At 39.5% G+C, this 18,710-nt stretch overlaps 1 protein-coding gene across 5 annotated transcripts in view; it reads left to right on the forward strand.

The window, feature by feature from the left end:
* The window catches only part of PIGG (phosphatidylinositol glycan anchor biosynthesis class G), an 82,959-nt gene that overhangs the window by 33,653 nt on the left and 30,596 nt on the right, over positions 1-18,710 (forward strand). For 4 of the 5 annotated variants that reach the window (XR_007630458.1, XM_050328594.1, XM_050328595.1 and 1 more), the window contains exons 10-11: positions 3,102-3,293; positions 11,009-11,318. Coding sequence is in view for 4 of the 5 variants with exons in the window: in XM_050328594.1 (XP_050184551.1) it covers positions 3,102-3,293; positions 11,009-11,318 (502 nt within the window). In the remaining variant the exon portion in view is untranslated. Of the gene's footprint in view, positions 1-3,101; positions 3,294-11,008; positions 11,319-18,710 lie in introns of those variants that run through there. The other variant, XM_050328597.1, reaches the window with a different exon arrangement.

Consider the following 18,710-nt stretch of genomic DNA (forward strand, 5'->3'; position numbering starts at 1 on the left):
GGTTTGTCCATAGAAAAATGTAAGTACCCAAACACAGAAAATCAGTGTGCCTGTAGTGTATTGAATTTGGCTACTAGGGATGCATTCAGCAGTGCTGAAATAAGGAAAATGTTCTTTGGTATTTGCAGACAGACTCTGTGAAATCTGCTACAAAGAGGAAAAAATACTTTGATGGGGAAAAAGAGCAAAAGAAAAGTAGATGAAGTGGAAGAGAAAATGTAATCTAAATCTGACTGGAAGTCAGTTTTTCTTTTTAATTAGTTGGGATTTAGTTAGCTTCATTTAGCTGGTGATCTTGGTCAGAACTGATACTTGAAAGGTGTCAGAGCTGCTACATGGCAGCATCACCTTGAAGAGAAGTGACAAGAAGCATCATCATGGGAAGATGCTAATATTTTCCTTTAATTATCTTAATAACTTAATAACTTAACCATCCCCAAATTCCCTTCCCCTGAAGCTAGCATACCTTGTGACTCCTGTGTATTCAGTTGTACACAGTAAAATGAAAGTCAACAAATAAAAAAGGCCTTATCTACTTTACTATTAGTCATGCGCATTTATAATTCCTTTCACTCTACTTGTACTTGCAGTAGTGAGGTGACGTCAAAGAGGTGGAAGGAAATTTCTTCAACCTTGATTCTGTTACCAGAAGTATGACTGTAGTCCACAAGATGTTACAGTAACAAGATATAGGCAAAGTGCTCTTTTTTTCCTTCCCCTCTCACCAGGTTTTCTCTCAGGAAGCTGTTGGTTCTTCACTTCATTTTGTGGTTTGGGCAAAACCCACTACATTGCAGCTGACATCAGGGTAGCATGTTTGTGCTTGCATTTCTAAGTAGACTATCAAAATCATTCAGAATTTTGCTAGATGACTGGAGTCTCTGTGTCTGTGTTGAGCAACTACCATCCCCTTTCAGAATACATGTTAATTACATATGCTTTTAGCTGACTAACTGGAGGAACCTTGGCTAGAGAACATTGAAACTGTTGGTGATTTATGCTGACCTGACTTCACTTGCTATAAATCCATTTCTTCTTTCTTCAGCAAACACTATGAAACACTGGGATAGGTTTTTTTGAGTGGATTTATATGGTTCAAAAAAATTCCCAAAAGAAATCACAGAGGACTGTTACCTGAAAACCTGGACAGATTTGTATATAACCCCTGTGCTAGCAGTCAAGAATGCAAAGCCATGTGACTGATGTGCACATGCCTTTGAATATACCTTTGCTGTGCCCCTATTTTCTCAGGGGGAGGGTGTTAGAGTATGAATTCAGATGTTCACTGCAAGAATTGCAGCTGTTAGTGAGTGTCTGCCTTGAAATGGCAATAGCAGTTACTTCTGAAAGACAGAAATGGCTTTTTAAAATTTTTTTTATTGCTGTGTTAGCTTTGTCTGCAAGAGTCTCTTGACAAAAGTGTATTGATTTTTTTAGATAAAGAGATAAAATTATGATGATGTGATGTTATTTATTCCTGATGTGACTTGCTCTCATACAATGAGTAGCCAAGGAGATTACGACCTGAAAACTTAAAATTTTCAAAAATGTTCATTTGAAATGTGCAATGGCTACCAAGTTAATTATGTATTGATCATAAGAGATGGTGCTTTCACTGTCTTCATGGGTCGCTGCAGGAATCCATTCAGTTCTTCTGCTGACTGCTTATGTAGAAAAAGAAGAATTGTGAGGAGAAACATCAAGACTGCATTTTCTCTCCCAAAGTGTTCTAGATCTTGTTTCTCTCGCTTTTCTCCACTGGCTTGCAGAGAGCAGTGCATCTCTTCGGAGTCTTGTTAAGTTCTATGAACTACTAGACTGGGTCCTGCACGGAGGATTAGCAGGACTTTTTTTCTGTCCCATAACCTTTCCTCTGTGACTTTCCAAGTGCAGTAGCTGAAACAGCTGTTGGTCAAACCCATGATAAACCAAATACTAGGAACAGGAAAGTAATCCTCTTTGAAGTACAGTAATTTTATTAAATCAGAGATAAAACTAGAGTTTCATAAGTGTGATGGCATTTAATGCAGATGACGGCCCAGGCTCATTGTTAGTTTTCTGAAGTTAGTGATTTTTTATCTTGGCATCTTCAGTGTGGAAGGCAGAAGATGGAGTCCATCTACATGATGTTCTTAACAGAAGGTAAATCTAACCAAATTAGTGGTTTTACATCATTTGGGATACTGGGAATATTTGCAGTAGGCATGGGTTGGCAATTCTTGGACTACTATGGACTTTATTAAAGTGTGTAGGTAACTGTGGTAGGGGTTGGGTGCGGATCTTCACTTTACCCCATTAGATTTTGCAGTGCTAATTTATACTACTGAAAATTTAAATACATAACATTGGCAGCATGCTCGGTGAAATGCCCTTGATTCTGGAATGAATGTTACCTCTGTCTAGGATGCAGAGGAACAAACAAACTGTATCTCTAATAGTCTCTGTCAATGATGCAAATTTTGTGTCTTTCTCTTACATACTACAAAGTGCTGTAGCTGCATAAGGGAATCATATTGTGCTAATGAATTTGTATATGTGTGTTGTAAATTATGTAAGTATATTTATAAATATATATAACATTCTGGGTAGGTAGTGTGTTCTATGTTTAAAATTAATTAAACAAAATCAAATACATGTGTTGTTACTTGAGAAGACAGAGTAGTTCTAATCTGGCAATGCAAAAATCTTTTTCATTTTGCTAGAAAATAAAATATTGTAGTATAAACCAAATGCACTCTTTCAGAATGTATAAACAACAAAACCCTAGTTTAAAAGCATTAGACCCTTTTTCATGATGCAATATACAGCTCAGTTTTTATATAATTAACAGAATAACTAGCATATGGTGGAACACAATAATTACACTTTTAAATATGTGTACCTGAATAGAAAACCTTATTAATAAAACTGTTTTTCTAGAAATACTGAAATATTTTACCATACCTCTCAGCAACTTCATAACAAATATCAGTGCAGTGATTAATTTGGTGCTGCATTAATTGATACAGTTTATTAATTGATTAATACGCTGCTGTAGCTAATGTGTTTAGCTCTAATTTATGTTTTAAAGGAGGTTTTTTGTTTGTTTGTTTTTTTCCCAGCTCTGAACATAAACCTGAACTCTCCTTCTTGGCTGCAGTCTCCCTACTTATGATCTTCTTTCTGGTTCAAAGAAGATGCTCCCTGGTTTCAAAAATTGCTATGGCACTCGGGCTCCTGGGAGTCTACAGTTACCGGGCAGCTGTTGGAAATGTCATATTTCCATGGCAACATGGTGGCAAAGATATTTCAAAGTAAGTTAATCAACAGATCTGTAACACTGTTTCTAGCAAGGTGTTAACACTTTGGATATCAGGGGATGAAGGTGGAGGGGGCATGATGTCTGGGTTGGAATTACATTGTTATGAATGGAACTCTAGTTGTGTAGGTGACCAGCACTCAGGTTTTGTTGTGTGTGCTTAATTTTAAGCCCAAGTTAAGTGTCTTTTGACTGTGACAGATCAGGAGCCAGTCAGATAAAAATTAATACGAGGAAAATCTAGTAGTCATACCCTATATTTTTGTTAAAATGAAACTCCAAATGCACCGACTCCTCTTGCTTTAGATGGACTTGCCGTGCTTACCAGAGCACTTGCGAAGCTCATTTAGCTACTTCTTAGTTTCAGAAATGCTTAGGCAGTAGTTCAGAGAGCTGCTTTTCCATACCTTGCTTTTCCATTTGAGTCTTCTGTAATATCTGGGCTTTCAAGATGTAAACACGTCCTTCTTGAGGTCTCATCTGCACAGCACAGTGCATACTAAGGACTTTTCGGCTGATGTTAAGTTTCTTAGAGCTAGTCTGTAACTGCAAGGAAGCTATTAGCTCTTTTGCTAGTGACCCCTTCTGGAACGTGGCTAAGAGGTTTCAGTTTTCTTATCCTACTTTTCCCTGTTGGATTGTACCTGAGGCTCTGCAGCCTCACGTTTTGCTAAATGTCAGAGAGCTGTAAAAAAAACTTCCAGAGTCTGTTACAACATTTGATGAAGGGGAAGAGATAATGGAAGAGATGTTGTTGAAACCATTGTCTTCTGGATGTAGTAAACTTCCTCTTGCACTCATTTTGAATTTCATATGAATACAATTGGTTTCTGTTGGAGCTTCTTAGTCACGCACTGGAGATTTACAAGATGTGCAGAGATAGAAAAAGCCCTTCAGGGTAAGACCTTAGGACATATGGAAAAATCAGGTTTGCTAACATGGCATGTTTTACAATAAATATTTGTATGTATGTGTATCTGGATATATTTACATACAGTCCCTCTTTCCAAATATTGAAGATAGTTCTGGTTGTATCCTAGTGTTAACATTGTGTGTTAGTGCTGCTGTATGAGAAAATAATGATAATCTTTACTTAGTCTGCAGGATTTGGCTCTATGTTTGAAACATACTTGATTTTTGAGTGTAATCTCTAGGTTTGCTTTGTGTTTGGGTAAAATCTTTAGAGAATAAGACTGTTCTTGCAATAAGAACTAAATACTGCAGCGTGGGACAGAACATTAAATACAGCAATTGAGCCACAAATAAAATACGATTAGAAAAATAAGTGGAGTACTTCAATACTGAAGTCAAACATTTATTTAAAACTTGGTCATTGTGTAGTCAGCATATTGATCGTATTAATACAAAAAGCATAAGGGCTTTTCATATTATTTCACCTTAAATAAATAGTTCATGTGGTGATTTGCTAAAATTATGTCAGAGCTTTATATAAAGCCCAGATGAATCTTCCCACGGCACGCTGTGGCACACGGGTCCCATCTGAGGAGAGGTTCTGCCTCCCTCCCACGTACCATGGTGCCTTTCGTAAAAGCAGAACGCCAAACAATCCAAAACAAACCCATGTGTCTACTGCTGCCAGGTCAGAACATTGTCCTGGTACCTATCAGTTCACAGCACAGGCTGGCCTAGGGGTTCCAGCCTGGTCCTCTGCAGCCACCACTCGTGCTAACACATTGGCTTCTCAGGTGTAAAGTATGAGGCCTGACAGAGAGAGACCTGGTTTGCCCAAGATGACTAACTCACCTTCAGCAAGGCTCCCAAGACAGCACGTCAAAAAAGATGGTAGACACAACTTAATAGGTTTCAGATGATAGGTGGAGTGTCGACATAGTGATGCCAAGTCATCTCTGTTATATTCCTGATGTGATATATTTGGTAAAAGCCTGCTTAAAATGCCACTGGGAACAAACCCAGGACTTTCTTTTACATGTGTCTAGTTATTGTTAGTGCATTCACGATCTGGAGTAACTTCTGATCCAGGTGCAAGGTAGAGGTAGTTTTGTGTAATATCAGTAAAAGCTGTAGGCAGCCACTGCGTTTTTCATGCATAATTCATTCTTCTGTAAAATGGAGGCTCTTTACTCTGTAATACTCCCCCTCTGTACCCTTTACTGCAGATTTTCTCTTAATGTTACAATTGCTGGAAGGTGGATGAGGGAGAAGAGGCAATTTAAGAGTTCTGTGTGTTCTGTGGCTTACCCTAACAAAAATCTCTAAACTAAAAAAATGCAAAGAAGTAATTTGGCCTTAAGTTTTCCTCACAGTTATTTTTAAAAATTATATTTTGAGAAATGAAAAAGATGAGTATATACTGTACTAACACAAAATAATAGTAGTGCATTTCCTGCTAAAAATTTTTTTTTAATTTGAATTTGCATCAACTGCTTAATTTCAGTTCTCACTTAACTCATTTAATAGACCTATACCCAAAGCTGGTTCCTAAAGTTTTATTTCTAATTTCTATATTCATATTCATATTATTTCTATATTCATATGAATATATTTGGTGTAATTATTACCAAAAAATATAAATATTCAGAGTTATCAGAGACACTGAAAAAGGTCACTGAGTTTCTGCATTAACCAGAAACAGAAGAACTCTCTAAACTTCACTGGTTTTTACTTTTTTTTTTTTTTCCCCCCCAAAAAAGAAAAAGCCAATGGGCCTTACAGGGATTTTACAAGGGCTTGCTGTTTAAGGTATAAAATAGTAAAACCTTTTTAGAAGGGTCATTAGGTATAATTGTGAACCTTTGAAACCTAAACCACAGAACACTGTATTGTATTCAGCTTTAGGAGGGCCACATCAGTGTTGTGTGGTGGTTTTGCCTTTTTTTCTTGGTTCTGTGGATGCAAAAAGAAAACTGAACGTGAAAATGCTCTTGCTTATTAGTTGTCCTGTTGCTTTTTCTTTCCTGTTTGTGAAAAGGAGGATTGAATTCAAGCTTATTTCTCAGTAATTGGTTGAGGACGGTGACCTTCCAAAGAATGAAAAAATAATTAAAGTTTAATTCTTGATAAAATTATGTTTTATTGATAAAACTTATTTTTAGAAATTCTGACTAGTGGAGTTTTGTTGTGGTCAGCTAGTTACACTGCTCAGATGAGTATAACTATACTTTTACTATTTTTAGAGTCCTGGTCTAATCCTCCATATATTACTAAGTCCTGATGACTCAAGAATCCTCACTTCTGAGCGAATTATATTAACTTTGTAGGAGACCATGTTCACTCATTACTGATGTAAAAAGTGATTGGTAGTAAGAGTTTGACTCGTGGAGCTGCAGTCTACCGTGCTTTAGACCGACAGAACCACCATCCACTTCACAAGAAGTGATGGGTTCTTCCACCCTCTCACCAGCAGCCAGAAGGAACTTAGGGATGGAGGGCAATGGAAATGGCTTTCTGCTCTAATATTGGGGGAATTTCCTCCTGATCTACCTCATCTTCCCAAGTTGTTGACCTACCTTATCTCTTCCACAATAGATAAGAGGCCCTGGAATCTGAGGACCAGAGAAATGCGAATGTGAATGAAGGTCCATCCAGGTTGAAGAGGTTGCTTAGGGCAGGGCAGCTCACCCCCTGCATCACAACCTCCTCAGTTAAAAGAAAAAGAAGGGTAGTAGTTACTGGTGATTCCCTCTGAGAGGAATGGAGGGCCCGATAGACTGACTGGACCCAATCTGTAGGGAGGTGTGTTGCCTCCCAGGGGCCAGGGTAAGGGACATCAACAAGAAACTTCCCAGCCTGGTACAGCCATTATTATTACCCACTTCTGGTTTTCCAGGCAGACAACAACAAAGTTCTAACTAGAAGTCTGTGGACAGCCAATAGGGGTCTCAGGCCCTTGGTCAAGGGATCTGGAGCGCAAATCTTGTTCTCATCTGTCTTACCAGTTGCAGAGATTGATGGGGCAAGAAACAGGAAAATCATGCAGATGAACACCTGGTTTTGAAACTGGTGTTACCAGCAGAATTTTGAGGGTTTTGGTCATGGACTGGTTTATATGACACTGATCCTGCTGGCAACACCTGCCCACTGATCTCAAAGAGGAAATCGCAGGTTAGGAGTTAGCAGGACTCCTTGAGAGAGCTTTAAACTAGACTTCAAGGGGTACAGGGACATAGCTGGGCTTGAGAGAGATAAGGTGTGGAAGGGGAGGGGAGGACTATAGCAACCACACAAGTAGCAAAAGGAGTCCTAAGAGGGGATACCTTGGGCAAACACAGGCAACCAAATACATAACCACAGGACAGGACTATGGGTTGTCCCTTTGCACCCCCCACTCGGATAATGACACAAATCAAATACTTCTATATAGAAAATACTTCTATATAGAACCTATACACCAGTGCAGTGTAGGGAACAAACTGGAGGAACTAGAGATCTGTGAGCAGTCACAGAGCTTTGATCTCACTGCGATTATGGAGATGTGCTGGGATAGCTGACCTGACTGGAATGTTGTCATGAGGGGCCACACGCTGTTTAGGAAAGATGGGCCAGGAAGGCATAGTGACAGTTTCCCTCTATGTGAGCCAAACACTTGAAATGTATCAAGCTCTGTCTTGGGATGGATGACAAGCAAATCACAAGCTTATGGGTGAGGATAAAAGAGCAGACTAGTGAGGGTGACATTGTGGGTGTTTGCTACGGGCTGTCTGATCAAGAGGAGAAAGAGATTGAGAACTTCTACAGGCAGCTTGAAGCAGCCTCAGGGTCACAGTCACTGGCTCTTGTGTGGGACATTAACCCTGACATCTACTGGAGATGAAACACAGCAAAGCACAAACAGTCCAGGAGGTTCCTGGAGAGCACTGATGACACCTCCCTGACACAGGTAGTGGAGGATCCCACCAGGATGTTCAGCCTCATACTGACAAACAGGGAGATGGGAAGGTTGGAGGCAGCCTTGGCTGCAGTGACCATGAGCTTGTGGAGTTCAGTTTTGGGTGAAGAGGAAGCAGGGCAGCAAGCAATCACAGACTTCAGGAGAGCTAACTTTAGCTTCTCTAGGGATCTTCTTGGAAGTATCCCACAGGCCCTACAGGGTCCAAGACAGCTGGTTGATGTTCAAGGATTACTTAAGAATGACACATCCTGATGACGAATGAGGAACTCCTGTCATTGCTCAAGTGTAAGCAGGAAGTACACAGGAGAAGGAAGCAGAGCCAGGTCTCTTGGAATTAATGTAGAGAGGTTGTCAGAGTAGGTAGAAATGAGACAAGGAAGACCAAGGCCCACCTGGAATTAAATCTGTCCAGAGATGTCAAGGAGAAAATGAAGGGCTTCTTCAAATACATCAATGACAAAAGGAAAACAAAGGATAACGTGGGCCCATTCCTAAATGGATGGGGGACGCTGGTAGTAACAGAGGATGCAGAGAAGACAGAGTTACTGAACACCTTCTTTGCTTCTGTCTTCACTGACAAGACCAACCCTCAGGAATCTCTGACCCAGGAGACCAGGTAAAGTAATGTTGAAAGGAAGACTTTCCCTTGGTCAAGGAGAATTGGGTTAGAGAACACCTACACAAACGTGGCATCCACAAATCCATGGGCCCTGATGGGATGCATCCCTGAGTGCTGGGAGAGCTGGAGGGCACCACAGCAAGGCCACTCGTGATAACCTTTGTAAGGTCGTGGTGATCAGGAGAGGTGCCTGAGGGCTGGAAGAAGGCAAATGTCACGCCTGTCTTCAAGGAGGGCTTCACTGGCCACCTCAATCCTTGGAAAAGTGATGGAACACCTCATTCTGGAGGCCATCTCTACCCACATGGATGAAAAAAAGATGATCATGAGTAGTCATCATGGATTCACTAATAGTAGATCGTTCTTAACAAATATGACTTGCCTTCTACAAAAGACAACTACCTGGATGGATGAGAGGAGAGCAGTGGATATTTTCAACCTTGACTTCAGCAAGGCTTTTCATATGGTCTCTCATGACATCCTCATAGGCAAACTCAGGAAATGTGAACAGGATGAGAGGACAGTGAGGTGGATTGAGAAATGGCTGAATGCAGATCCCAGAGTGTCATGATCAGTGGCACAGGGTCTAGTTGGAGGTCTGTCACTAGTGGTGTCCCCCAAGTTTCAATACTGGTCCGAGAATTGTTTAACTTGTTCATTAATGACTTGGATGAAGGGGCAGAGGCCTCCTCAGAAAGTTCACTGATGATACAAAGCTGGGAGGAGTGGCCAGCACCCCTGAGGGCTGTGCAGCCCTTCAGAAGGACCTTGACAGGTTGGAGAGTTGTGCACAGAAGAACCTTCAGAAATTCCAATAAAGGCAAATACAGAGTCCTGCACCTGGTTTTGGGGGACCAACTTGCTGGAGGTTGGACCAGAGAACCCTCTGTAGTCTCTTTCAACCTGACCTATTCTGTGAGTCTGTGATCCTGTGAAACCTAAGGATAATATATATTAAATTACAGGTGAAGTATGTAGATAATGTGCATTTTTATCTTTTGCAAGATAAAATAGATCTGTAAGCAGAGATTTTTCTCATGTGCTTGTTTGGTGAATTCTATGGATTATTGCTAGCCTAGCCTACACTAATATGATCTGGGGTTTTTTTGCCCAGAAAACATGAGAATGTCACTACATTTTGATGAATATTTGCTTACACTTTCTTAGTTTGTCAGACCTTGCACTTCTAGAATAGCAGGTCAGTTTTTAAGCTTACTGGTCCTTGTCAGCTTTTTAGACTACATGCTGTGTTTTATTCAGAAGCTGCCTTGCATTGGTAATTAAGAGGCAAATGAATTAATAGGTGGTTTGAAAATAGCATAAATGCCAATTACACTTAATACTTAAAACATTTAATTTTTTTTTTTTTTTTTTGGTAATGGAATTGCTTTTCAAATGGATTTCAAAAGTCTGTGCACTTAACAAGGTAAAAATGAGCTGGTATAAGCCAGCACCAATGTGTATCTATGCAGCTGTGTAAGGTCTGCCTGAAGTGTGCAAAGATTTCAGACTGAAATAAGGATCTTCAAATACTGTCACTGTTGTTTTAGTGGGCTAAAAAAAACCCATATTTGTGTGAATGAGTTGTGAAAAATCACTGAACAGCTTAAAAGATATAGGAATTTTTAAGTCAATTTAATTTCTGAAATAAAGTTTCCGTATCTCGTGAAGGAGTATTTTTTTATTAACATTCATTATGCTCTATAAATGGCATATGTATATGTATATATTTATGAATCTAGATCTTGAATAGTATTAGTGGAAATTTACTTCGGTTACATTAGTTGTTCGATCCTTGTATGGGAGAATGACTTAAGAGTTGGACTTGATGATCCCTGTGGATCCCTTCCAATCAGCATATTCTGTGAAATCTGTGAAATACAATTTTATTTTTTATTTTAGATTAGTTTAGATTTTTAGCTCAAGCTTTTTTCTTTGCTAAAGTTGATTTGGAGTTGTTTTAATTCAAGTATGAACCCTTCCTAGGGTTTTTGTATGTGACAAAGCTCTCTCAGGAAGTTGGCCAGTACCAGCCTTAGATTTTGATCTGTTTGACAGAACTGGTTGGTCTTGACCTCTCCTGAAAGGCTCTGTGAAATAGGTGTTAGTAAATAATTCATCTTTCTGATTTATTTATTTATTTATTTATTTATTTATTTATTTATTTATTTATTTATTTATTTATTTATTTATTTATTTTCCAATTTTATTTTCTCTTTAGGGGGATCACTGAAGCTCGTTTTGTTTATGTCTTTGTTCTTGGCATAGTCTTCACTGGCACTAAAGATTTACTAAAGTCACAGGTTATTTCTGCAGACTCCAGCACGAAGAGCACAGGATTATGGGAAGTATATAGCGGATTGGTTCTACTAGCAGCCCTTCTATTTAGACCCCACAATTTACCAGTCTTGGTGTTTTGCCTGCTGATTCAGACAATGATGACAAAATACATTTGGAGACCTCTGAAGTTCGATGCGGCACAGATTACTATCATGCACTACTGGTTTGGCCAAGCTTTCTTCTATTTTCAGGTAAGCTGAATACTCTCAGAGGTGGGAGGGGGAATAAATTTTCAAAGAGATATTGGCCATTGTAAATAAAATGCTAACTAAATATTAGAGTGGAAGAGTTTAGTCAGTCCTCAGAAGGGTTTAATTTCTGATTGTTTTATTAACATTTTGGTTTTAGAATCAGGGAAAGATGCATACCTTGATGTCTCATCCTCAAAATAGATTTCCAAAGTGTTGCAAGGATCAGGTACCTATACCAGCATGATTTTGGTCTGTTAATGGGCCTCATAAATATTGTTCAGGTGATAATTAATTAGAAGTTATTATCTAAGTTGATTAATACCATTAAAAGGCAGATGGCTGTTTGTCACTGATTCTTGAGCATTACAAGCCTTTAGTTGCATCAAAATAGGCCTACATGCAGTTTAAGACTGTGACATGTAGTATCTCTTGTGAGTATCAAACTAATTTTATTACTTATTATATCAAATTGTATCTTCTTTCCTGAGGAGCCTTGCTGATTTCAATAACATAGTTGTCTGCATTGCAAATAAAGTTGAAATTCCATAAAAACTTTCCTGTGCATGGAAGGGAAGGACCTTTATCATTGAACAGGATCTTTGTGTGTAATAACATTGGAAACAGTGTAGCAGGCTATCTAAAGTTAAATTTGTTAGGTTGGGAATCAGGTTATTTCTGATTTAGGAGGAGAGGTTTTCTGATTTGTTGCAAAAGTTCACGGTGAGACCTGTGTTGACTTTGCTTCTAAGCTGTGGCTGGGGATGTTAAAACTGTGGTCAAGCTTAGGGTATGTCCTACTCTGTAACTACAGACTGAGGATTGGCTTGACTTTGCTCTGGCAGTACATGTCCAGATAGGATATTGCTGACAAAGGTAAGGTCATCATGATTCTTCCCTTCCTACCCAGTTTTCCTGCTCAGAGAACATAGCATTTCCTGGTTGAATGGCTTTTGCATGCTTTGAATGTTACTGTTCACCAGTCAGCTTTGATTACGGCCTTCTGAGAGCAGCTCTTAGTGTGGCTGGTAGGAGGCTGAAGGGTACTGAGACACTGAGTCCAACCTCCCCCCATCCAAGAGCAGGTCAAATAGATTAGGTTGGTCTGGACTATGTCCACTCCCCATTTTAAATATCTCAAAGGATGAAGACTCTGCAAGCTCTCTGGGCATTTGGTCCCAGTGCTTGACCAGCCTAGCCAATAAAAAAGCTTTTTTTGGTGTTTAAACAGAACTTGTATTTCAGTTTGTGTGTGTTGCTTTTTATCCTTTTGCTAGTCACCCTTGAGTGACTTAGAAGGTCAGAGTCTGACTGCGTTTTCTGTACTACCCCCTCATCGGTTATTTATACACATTGTTATGATCCTTTGAGCTTTCTTCTCTTGAGAGTAAACAGACCTAGCTCTTCTACATAGTTGTTTGTATCACAGATTCTTTCTTCCCATCATCATTTCCGTGCTTCATCTGGTGCTTCAGTGGACATTCTCCAGTACACGCATGGCTTTCTTGTGGTGGCAAGGCCAGAACTGAACCCAGGCACCCAAATGTGATCTGGGTTAGTAGAAGGAATAGAGCATCTACCTCAACCAGCTAGTGAGGCTCTGCACAAAGGACAAATAACTAGGTGATCTCTTCCAAGTTGCTTTCCATACAGTTAGTTCCCAGTGTGAGGAAAGGCATAGCTTTATTCCTCCCCAAGTACTGGATTTGCTATTTCCTTGTGCTGAACTTCCTGAGTTTCTTGTCAGTCCATTTCTATAGTCAGTCAAGGTGTTGAGTGGCAGCAGACCCATTTGCAGACCCATCTGCTGTATCGAGCACTCCTCCCAGTTCTGTATTGCGTGTGCACTTCCTGAGGGGACAGTGTGCCCCATCGTTCAGGTAATTAGTGAAGATGTTAAACAGTATCAGCTCCTGTGTCAGTCCTTGTGGCTCATCACTAGTGATTGGCCTCCAGGTGGACTTTGTGCTGCTGATGGCAACCCTGTGAGCTCAGCATTTGAGCAATTTTAAGTCTACCTGACTATCAACTTTCCTAGCCTGGGCTGCATCAGTTTGTCGCTGGGGATGTGGTGAGAGATGGTCTTAAAAGCTCTCGTGAGGTGAAAGTCCATTAGATATATGTAACCCATGTATCTGCAGCCAGTATGGTACGATGGAATAGAAAATAAGGACTTCCTGAAAAAATGGTTTTGTTATGGAAGTATAATGGAAGGCTAAATTTTGTATCTTCTCTGATCTAAGTGATGCCAAAAATTTGGGAATAACTTTTCTGGAAGAATTTACCTGAAATTTGGAACAGCTGTACACATTTTCCAGAAATGAGTTATTAGACCTGTCAGGAGCTTGATATGTCTTTCCATTTCCAGGGCTAAGGGTTGGACTCGATGGTCCTTGTGGGTCCCTTCCAACTCAGTAGCTTCTGTGACTCCGTGATTTAGAAACAGCTTAGCAAAAATTCTGACAAATTCTTAAATCTCTTTAGCATAGGAGTTTTTTTAAATGTATCCATTTTAGAAGGACATGCAAACAGTCTTTTACAAAAAAATATTTTTTATGTTTGTCTACTTGGAAAACTAAGGTATGTGGGTGCAGTCACCATGCCCAAGACTGATAAAAATGGCAAACGAATTGTAGTAGAACAGAAAGAAGAATTGTGATTGGGGCCTACTTCTCTATTTTATCTCTTTATCTCTATTTTTTTTTTTCTATTTTCAAAGCATCTTAGAGATGTTTCAGAAATAGAGAAATCAATTCTGCTAAAGGAAAAGTGCTTTTAAGAGTCCAGACAGATGGGATTTTCTTTCACACCCCCTCTTCCTTAGAGAACAAGTTTTCAGTTCTCTTTTAAAAGTGTTGTAAGTACATTTACATTAGATGCCCTTTTTAGAATGGAGATTAAGAGTTTGACCAAAATACCAGTCTTTGGATGTTACCTTTGTTCTTTTATTGAAGAACAAAAAAACTGTTCTGGAGGCATGGAAAGAAACAAATTAAATCATACAAGGCTTAGAGGGAGAGGGTTTTTTGCTGTTCACAATTGAAAACAGTTATCTGATGTACAAAATATTAGCATAGAAAAGCAGAATGGTTGAGCTGGTAGTTCATAAACCTACAGATGTTACAAAGGCCCCTCAAAATCTAATTAATGCTCTCTCTCTTCATTTGGTAAATTTCTCTCAATTTATTCTCAGAATAGCTTTTCCAGTCTGGGACTGTAGATCCAAGAATAGAAGAAACTTCCTCCAGAAATTATGTTTCATTTCATGACCTTTTTATGCTGTTTTGCTCACTATGCAGCATTCTGATCTGCACTGCCAGGTAAAATTAAAAAGCTGGCAACCTTAAAAAACCCCACTGCTTCATTAATTGTTTTTTTAAAATATATATACATTTAAGTTTCTCGTTTCCTTTCCTTTGAGTTCAGAATGACTTGTTGCAAGGAAAAAATTGCTCAGTTTGTGTAGCTTAAAGTCAGGATTGAAGTGTCTTATTGTTTTATTAGTGACACATAATTAACTGACAATTATATATTGATAATTAACTGTCAGTCGCTGAACTACAGATGCAGGATCCATACCAGGTATACAACAGGTGAACATTTACCAATTTCTACACCATTTTCTATACCTGTTTTGGAAAAAAAATCTATCCCCTGCACTGGGACTCCCCTCTCCCAAACACAAAGAGGCAACCTCCCTTTCAGGTGTGTTCCAAACAGTCTCTTCTCATGGCAGTGCAGTTTTCCTGTTTGCTCACACCTCTTGTGACAAATGCAGGCAGTCAGACTTTAAGTATATCCATTGTATATCTCAGGCATACCATAGGCAAGTGACCCTGAGTGAAACCATAGGTGATTTCATGCGGTTTTGTACGTTTTCCAGCTTTTCCTTAACTGGGTGATGAAAGGTAGAACTCTGAAAGTGCCCGTGCTGGTTTAGTAACAGATTTTAGTTGCCTGAATAAGCCATTTAATCTTTTTTCCTTTACCTTGTGGGAAAACCAGGAAGGTCTTTGCTTGGTGATGGCTTACAGATCCCCTCCTTAGTTCTGTGCCTTCCACTGAAGTGCCACCATTCCTACTGAGTGATGTGCAGCTGCACCAGATTTAGCATTTACCTTGTCCTGTCCATGACCATGACTATGAGCACTGAGGCCTTATGTTTTGAATGGCTGATTTTTGATGCTGGAATTCCAAGATGTGAAGGAAGCACAAATGTATTTTTAGGTATCATGTGCACTGCTGGTATAGATTTAAATTCTTCCCTTACATTTTTTCCCTGTGGTTTCTAGAGCTGTCACCATGAAGCTGACTGGGTTTAGAGTGGTGCTGGGGTTTTAATTTCCAGGCAGTCATAAAGATCTAATGTAGCATATAAAAATGATAGCAGGTTTATGATTCACACTGAAATTTGTTGTTGATGTCGATCAGATTGGATACTAAATTTAAACTGTGCTAGCTAAATGAGGCAGGAGAAGAAAAATATAAACTAAATATGAAGCGCTTCCATCTGGAAATAGGAGAGAGAGTTGGAGGACTGCTTTTTGCACATGTCTTGGTTTGATTGGGAAAAGAATGAGACTTCTTTGCCCATGTTGCTGAGCCTTATTAAATCTTGGTAGACAAGGGGGTGCGTAATGACAAAAGCAGTAACTCTGTCTTGCTGAGTGTGGAATGGAAGTGCTGGCCTTTTGAATATGATACTGACTAAAAATAGCCTTGTTCAGGATAGCGTATTTAATGAATGAGGCAGTGTTCTTCCAAAAAAATACCATAGGGTCCTTCTAGACTTTATGGAAGAAGAGCTGTGAAAATCCTAAGTGTACAGAGTAAGCAAGGTTCATAGGAGCAGATACTATTTTTCATTACTCAGCTGGTATAACTGGTGAATGTGGGGTAAAAAATGAAGTGCATGGGTATGGAAGCTAATTTTTTTATTTTGAACATAAGTAGGAAAGAATCACCCCAAATTAAGGGCAGGTTGGAAACAAATGCCTTGATCTTACGCTCGGTTTTGCATTCTACGCTTCATCTGTCTCAGGACCCTGATTGCATCTTCTCTCTAGTTAGGAGAGTTCAGTGTCATCTCCTTTGTGGAGAGCTGTTGGGATATCACAGCTGGGTGAGCAGGGGAGTCTTTGCCTGTCCTGTACTTTCTTGATCCTGACCTAGACCTGGACATGGTGGCTGGGCTGTTTGGCCTAATCTTGGACCTGCCTTTTCACTACAGGCTTGCAATCCCTGGATTACATCTGGCCCTGATCACTGTCTCCACATCCAGCCCTGACCTGGACATGGCCACTGAACAGTCCTGACTTACTGCTCTCACCTACCTTGCTTTCGTGCTCATTTCCCTTGCAGAACCAGCTGGCCTTTTCTGCTCTCTCACAGTTTGAACCTAAACGCAAATTTATTAAACAATTGTAACTTAAATGGGAAGATTACACATTATCTCATTTTTCCAGCCTTTTAGCAAGATTTTTATGAATGGTAGGCATTGGAAAAGGTTGCTCACACAGGTACAGTCTTCATGGCTGGAGGTTTTTAGAGATTGTCTGGATAAAGCGCTGTGTTATTTATGTGGAACTGGGTAAAACCAATTTGTTTCTTCATCTTGTTTTAGTAAGTAGGGTATTTGCTTTATTTATCACTTTGTGAAAAAGTTTAAAGTTAAAAATACTCCAGTATTGTCAAAAATGTATGAAATTAATACATTTTTTTCAGAATGCTACTTATTTATCAAGATATTATTTCAAGCTTGAGAACCTCTTGAATTTTTCAATGAGCTTGAATGGTTGATTGTGTTCTCTTAAGCTCTTGAGTCGTCGTCCACATCTCATCTCTCATTAGTAACTTCTCAAAAGTATGCTGTATCTTTATCATTGCCACTTACCCTTCAAATGCAGTGAGAATAGAAATAGATAAGTTGGTGGTTTCTCTTAACTAAAGCAGCTCCTAAAAAATCTATTTTGCAGCAAGTATGTCTTAAAAATATTTTCATTACCTTGGGTGAAAGCTTATAAATGAACAAAAATTCCACATGTTTATTTATTAGTCTTGTGTGGGTTTGTTCCCATCCTTATTGCAGCATATCTGTAGAACAAGAGAAATAAAATACAGTCTCAATACAGTCTCAAAACCTTTAAGACTTGTTTATACTTTCTGGTGCTTTTTATTCGTGGAGGAAAACAGAATAGGTTTATACATTTTTAGAATAATTTATATCTAATTTATATCTAATTTATCTTGCCTCTAGGTAGAGAGATGGACTGAGTGATGTTTTCAAATGGCTTGTAGCTTTCTCTTGTTATGATTTCAAAGCATTGTAGGGTGATTTACACTGGAGAGGACTCTAGAAGGCCTATAGTTCCATCCTGTTTTCAGAGCAGTGTCAGCTGTGAGGTTCAGACCAGATTGCTTGGGGTCTTGAAACCTGCAAGAGTCTGTCTGCAGACAGCAAGCAGAACCTTGGCATCCTGGGGCATGTCCCCATCCCACTACATGTGAGAAAGAGCAAGAATAAATGCAGCACTGCAGAATAGGGCAAAAAGATGTACTCTCCTTGGGAAGGTAGTGAGGCTAAGAAGAAACTAGGAAGGAAGAGTGCTCTCGCCCTTCTCCTCGACTCCCTGGATTCCTTCTACACCAGGTTAATTCCCTCTGTCTTTGACTTTGTTTAAAATGATGTAGATGTAGAACAAGGTGGAGTAAACAGTGTTGAAGAGATGACATGAGCATGATCTCCTGATGTCTCAGCTTTCTACTCTGCATGCATCATGCAGAAAGGGAAGGCAGTGAAAAAGAAGTTGTGGTGGGGAAAAGACCTGTTGCTGTAGACAGGGACTGGGGGAAAAGAAATCATGTTCTCTGCCTACCTGTCCCTGTCAAACCTTTGTTCGTTGAGGAACAGCACCCTGCCCTGCTTTGAAAGTGCTGCACTTGACCTTTCAGCTCTTGCCATGACCTCGGTCTACATCCCTTAAACCTGAGGATTAGCCTTAATTTACAGCTTTCTTTTCCAGTCTCATCTTACAGGTTCTAGGGCATAGATATGCTTTTTCTTTAGCTGCTCATCATTAGTTATTCTTTGCTTTGGTTCTGTCATTGCTGAAAATTACATTAAATGCATGACAGTAATTTATTACACCGGTGCAGTGTAACAGTAATTTACTACAGTGGTGCATGGTGAAAGTCAAAATGAGGAAGACTGATGGTCATCAGTCAAGCCTTTTTGGTGTATGATGTCTTTGTAAAATTCATACTTTCCTGTCCTCTTTACATCTTCAGACTCCCTTACATGTTGAGGATATCTTCATGGTAGGATCCACGGGGATAGTGACTGCTTATAATGAACTCAAGGTTCTGTCAACATGGATGGCTTTCGCCTCTTAGATT

Source organism: Myiozetetes cayanensis, unplaced genomic scaffold (assembly GCF_022539395.1).
Source record: "Myiozetetes cayanensis isolate MyiCay16 unplaced genomic scaffold, myiCay2020 scf4, whole genome shotgun sequence".
Taxonomy (NCBI): domain Eukaryota; kingdom Metazoa; phylum Chordata; class Aves; order Passeriformes; family Tyrannidae; genus Myiozetetes; species Myiozetetes cayanensis.